Source organism: Sus scrofa, unplaced genomic scaffold, assembly GCF_000003025.6.
Source record: "Sus scrofa isolate TJ Tabasco breed Duroc unplaced genomic scaffold, Sscrofa11.1 Contig1263, whole genome shotgun sequence".
NCBI lineage: Eukaryota > Metazoa > Chordata > Mammalia > Artiodactyla > Suidae > Sus > Sus scrofa.
In genome coordinates this window covers 77248-82767 of record NW_018084850.1, presented here as the reverse complement: position 1 = coordinate 82767, position 5520 = coordinate 77248, and the positions used below count along the sequence as shown (strand labels likewise).

Below are 5520 nucleotides of genomic sequence, written 5' to 3'. Positions count from 1 at the left end.
TCTCATACTTTTTTTTTTTTTTTTTTTTTTTTTTTTTGCTTTTTAGGGCTGATATGGAGGTTCCCAGGCTAGGGGTCTAATTGGGCTACAGCTGATGGCCTACACCACAGCTACAGCAATGCCAGGACCAAGCTGTGTCTGTGACCTATACCACATTTCATGGCAACGCCGGATCCTTAACCCACTGAGCAAGGCCAGGGATCAAACCCCCAACCTCATGGTTCCTAGTTTGATTTGTTTCCACTGTGCCATGATGGGAATTCCCTATTCTCTTACTTTAATATCAACTTTACAGTTTTTAAATTTCAAATTTTCCTCCTTAATCCACTTAAAGTTCATCTTTCACAAAGTGAAAGTTAGAAATCTAATTTATTTTTCTTTACTTAGTGATCTGATTTCTCCAAACTATTACTAAATTTCCATCATTTATTGGAGTGCCATACATATTATATATTAGGTTACCATACAAATATTTGGGTCTGTCTCTAAGACCTCTATCCTATGATAATCTTGTCTGCTTTTGGACCACGAACTTGACCTTCCACTAGTAGGTCTCATAATAGGTTTTTTTTTTTTTTTTTTAGGCCACACCTGCGGCATATGGAAGTTCCTGGGCTAGGGGTCAAATCAGAGCTGCAGCTGCCAGCAAAGCCAGGGAACAAACCTGCATTCTCATGGATACAAGTTGGGTTCTTAACCCTCTGAACCACAATAGGAACTCCAATAGGTCTTAAAATAAGTCTTAATGTCAGATTGAACAATTCTAGCTGCTTTTTTCCCCAAAATTAACCTAGAAATTGTGAAAATAATAGTTTCATGCAATTGTTAGGTGTTTAATTTCATTGAAAGAATAAAGCATTTGTGGGCATATTCATACCATGAAATTCTATACAGCAATGAAAACTGAATGAGCTACAGGTATAAGCAACAGTATGGAGGACTATGACAGCCTTTACTGTCAATGGAGAGGAGAAAGAGAAGTCCACGAAGAGGGCTAATACACAGATCACTTGATAGCAAAAGGGACTGAGACAAGAGAAATTTATTACTTTCTAATATACAGTTAATAACAATGTAAAGCACCTTTCCTCTCCCTCTGCTTCATTCATTTTTATCAAATATGTGTTTTGAAATTAATTCAGACATAATGTACAGGATTTAGTAAAGTAGGGTGAAGGAGGGGAGGGGAGGCCAGCAAGAGGCTATACCATTAGTCAAGAAAATTCAAAGAAAAAAAATCAATGCCTGAGTAAGAGTGACTTTAGTGAGGGTGAAAAGGAATATATTAATATTTTTAAATTTTCAATTCCCTTCTGGCTTCTAAAACTTTGCCTTTATTTGTCACTTATTCAACTTATCTCATTTCGTCGTCCACAGTGACTATTCCCTGCAAACCTGGGTCAACCCCCACCCACCGTGATCATCAACCACATAGCAAGCGCCTTAGCCACGTAGGGCCAGGCTGAACAAAAGCTGTGGGCTCCATCCAAGAGGCCGTGTTCTCCAGCCCATTGCCTTTGGACTTGGGGACCACTGTCCTTCCTGCCAGAGGTGCTAAGCAGAGGCAGTGGTGGGGGTGGCATCAGGTCTCTGCTCCAGATCGGGTCTGACAAGACCACGTGTGATACGGTGGTAGCCTTTATCACTTTCTAAAAGTCTTATTGTTCTTTTACACACTAAGGTATACAGTACCCTAGAATTGATTTTTGTATAACATTTAAGGCTAGGAGCATATGCCCTTTTGCCTTTTTATTGAAAACATTGTCCTTATTCAACTTTTCTTTCATGCCTCTTCTGGCCTCTTCTATCATGTAATCAAATAAATATGTTTATTCAGGGGACTTTTTCTGGATTCTCTAGTTTATTCCAATGATCAGTTTATCACTGAACCATTAACATACTGTTGTTTTTATTTTGCAATTGGTTGTGATATCTCTTAAAGCAAAGTTGCCCATCTAATACTTCTTCTTTCAGAGAAGCACTGTCTATTAACGGCAAGGAAAGAACTGTTCTATGGATGCATGGTCCAATATGGTAGTCACTAGGCACGTAAGTTATTGATAAGTTTACCGGATAAAATAGAGGATAATTGTTGTTTCAATTAACTAGCTCAAGACTCCATTTTTAGCTCTCTAATCTTACAAGGATGTCAAAACACAATTCAGAACCTCAAACACTTCTTCAAGATTATCAGAAGTCCTCATAAGAGAGGGTCGCTAATGCCAATTTCACATCTTTGTATTTTCAACTCTGTTCAATATTAGATTTGTGATTCCTCACTATCTTTTACATTAACTGATCTCTCTGAAAAAATTTAAATATTTCATATAGTATTTTTAGCGAGAGTGTTTCTGAAAGTGCTGGATGTGAAAATTTGCATTGACTTTTACTTTTGTTTGAGAGTAATTAGCCAAAATCAGCTCTATAAGTAAAATGGCCAGTTTTGTAATGTCATCTTCTTAGAAAAGAAAAACTTACACATCAAAAGAGAGGGAGCTTGAAGCCTTCCACTTTCTCCCCATAACTTGCATAGCCTCTTGAATATCCTTATTCCTCAAGGAGTAGATTATAGGATTTAGCATGGGGGTAACAATACTATACAATACTGAGATCAGCCTGTCTTTCTCCAGTGAATATGTTGAGATGGGTCGTCCATATGTGAAGATGGCGCTGCCATAATAGAGAAGGACAATGGTCAGGTGGGAGGCACAGGTGGAAAAGGCCTTTTGTCTCCCCTTGGAGGATCGGATCCTCAAGATGGTGGAGATAATATAGAGGTAGGAAAGGACAATAGACAGGAAAGGAGTCCAACCAATGACCACCCCAATGGATAGTAGTGCCACTTCATTGACAGAAGTGTCCCCGCAAGACAAGACCAACAAAGGAGGTATATCACAGAAGAAATAATTAATCTGATTGTTGCCACAGAAGGGCAGGCGGAATGCCAGTACTGTGTGCACCGCTGAATTGAGGAAACCACCAGACCAGCAGGAGGCTGCTAACTGGCTATACAGAACCTTGTTCATAATAACTGAATACCTCAAGGGCTTACAGATTGCAATGTAGCGATCATATGCCATTGCTGCCAGGAGCAGGGACTCTGATCCCACAAAAAAAATAAATGCAAAAAGTTGTGCCATGCAACCTAAATAGGAAATGCTTTTTTTCTCTGACAGAAGATGCGCCATCATCTGGGGAACATTGGTGGTGGTGTAGCAGATGTCAAGAAAAGCTAAGTTTTCCAGAAAAAAATACATAGGCGTGTGCAGGTGCAGATTAGTCATGGTTACCAAAATTATGAAGCTATTTCCTCCCAAAGTACAGATATAAGTTACAAGGAAGATGGTGAAAAGTAAAAATTGTAACTCTTTTAAGTTGGAGAATCTCAAGATGATAAACTCAAACAGAACTGTTTGGTTTTCTCCTTCCATAATATAATTCGGGTTTTCCTTCGCAATTGGGAACAAAGGATTTCTGTAATCTGTACTGCTCCAGAAACAGGCTACAAAACAAGAAAATAAAAAACTTCACAGGTGAAAAGGTAATATAACTAATCAAAAACCATTAGATATACCTGTAAAAATGCACAATCCCACAACAAATAAATTCTATGCATTATCACTCAGCATAAGTAGAAACATTATCAGCCTTTCATCTGTCAGTCAAATCTTTTAAAATCGACACATAAGCAGTTTTGAATATTTAAGTAAAACATGAATGGCCACATGCACCATAAAGCCTAATGAAAGGAAGGAATGCCCTCATCTACTTTTTCATCCTAAGTTACAGTAATTTGGAGGCTTATTGAGACAGTTGTCATTAGTGGGCCAATCAACTATGGTGACCTGCACACTTTTGGAGGCTGACATTTGTAGATTTCATGTAGAATTAGTCACATTTTATATATTATGGAGGATGAGGAGGACAGAAAAGGACATAGTGGTACCAGAGATGATAGTATATTTGGAGGGATGCTCCATAAAATACAGAGGAAATTCATGATTAATCATAGCAGACATATCCTAGAGTTCACTCACTTAATCAAGGGCAGACTCCAGCAAGGCCATTGTCTCCTCATACTTCTCTTTCTTTCTCTACTGAAGCATTCTCTTTAGCAAAGGAACAGGCTATTATTTCTCCTATTATAAAACATTTAAAATGTCTTCCTTTATCACTATTTTTCTTCACTAGTGTCACCCCATTTTTCTGATATTTACATCAAAACTTCTCACAAACAATGTCAAAATTGACATTCTCCATTCCTACTCTTTCCAGTGTCTCTTCAACCTACTTCATTAGGTCTTTACCTCAATATTCCCTTGATTCAAAGTGGTTGGGTCAATTATGAAATGTTGACCCATATGCACAGAATCTCATATTCTAACATTGCTCAATTATGGTCTACTTTGAATTAACACATTTTTTTTTTCTTTTTGGCCACACCCACAGTGTGTGGAAGTTCCCAGGCCAGGGCTTAAACCTACACCACTGCAGCAACTGGAGCTGCAAGAGTGACAATGTCAGGTCCTTAACCTGCTGAGCCACAAGGGAACTCCCTATGGTCTACTTTCAATATAGCAGCCAATTATATGTAAGTCACTTTCCACTATTAGGCCTCTACTCATAACCCTCCTACTATACTCCAGCTCAGACTGTAAATTCAAATTCTTATGAAAGGCTACAAGCTCTGTAAAACCTTTTTCTTTTTACTTCTCCAACCTAATTTCCTCTTTTTGCCCCTTAACTCCTTCAGTCAATTCACGCTGGCCTCTTTGATGTTCCCCTTTGCCTTGGTTCTTCCCCAGGACTGTCCATCTGACAAAAGTCCTAACTTCATTTTAGTCTGATCTCAAATGGTATAAATCAATGAGTGTCACCTCAACCAGCCTCTCTGTGCTCTCCTACACTCTGTTTCCCCTGCACATGCATCTTCCATTGCCCCAAGACACATAGCACCTTGTGAGAGCCCATATAATTTATCTATTTGGTATGCTTATTGTGTATTGCCTGCTGCCCTAGTAGAATATACTGAGTTTTACAAAGCAATGTGCTGAGTGTTAATGTTGCATTCTAAGCATTGAGCACAGGCTCTGGCACATAATACATGTGTGTTCAATGATAAACTTCTGGGTTTCCTTTCAATTAACTCACAAGGCTGACTTCTCTGGGCAGAAGACTCACAGGGAAGTCTCTTTGTTTTTTCAAGATAATTTATTTTAGCCCCACTTACCCAGTTTGGTTTAGTTTGATTTGCTGTGGTAATGGTTCAACCAGGGGTTGTTGTGGAGAAAAATATTACCCTTACAAAGAGAGAATAGCCTCTTCATATTCTTATGTGAACAGGAAGGACATTCTCCTCTGCAGGACTACCATCTCTGCCACTTATGTTTGGAACCACCCGAAGGGTAGCAGGAAATGGCTACAACCTCTCCTCTCTTCCAACTCGCATGTCCAACAACAGGAGCTCTCTTCTTTCCTCCTATTTATATGATTTCTTTAATAAAGCACACACTGTGTAGT

The 5520-nt window shown here is 38.9% G+C and overlaps 1 protein-coding gene across 1 annotated transcript; it reads right to left on the bottom strand.

Moving 5' to 3' along the window:
- Positions 1 to 209: 209 nt before the first annotated feature.
- Positions 210 to 4417, bottom strand: LOC110258112 (olfactory receptor 5V1-like). The gene has a single exon (XM_021081266.1). It carries the CDS (start codon positions 3429 to 3431, stop codon positions 2475 to 2477), a length of 957 nt encoding a protein of 318 aa, XP_020936925.1. The 5' UTR covers positions 3432 to 4417; the 3' UTR covers positions 210 to 2474.
- Positions 4418 to 5520: the final 1103 nt, after the last annotated feature.

What these genes read in the sequence shown, in the direction of transcription:
- LOC110258112 (XM_021081266.1), bottom strand. Translation starts at nt 3,431, where the DNA reads ATGGAAGGAGAAAACCAAACAGTTCTGTTTGAGTTTATCATCTTGAGA.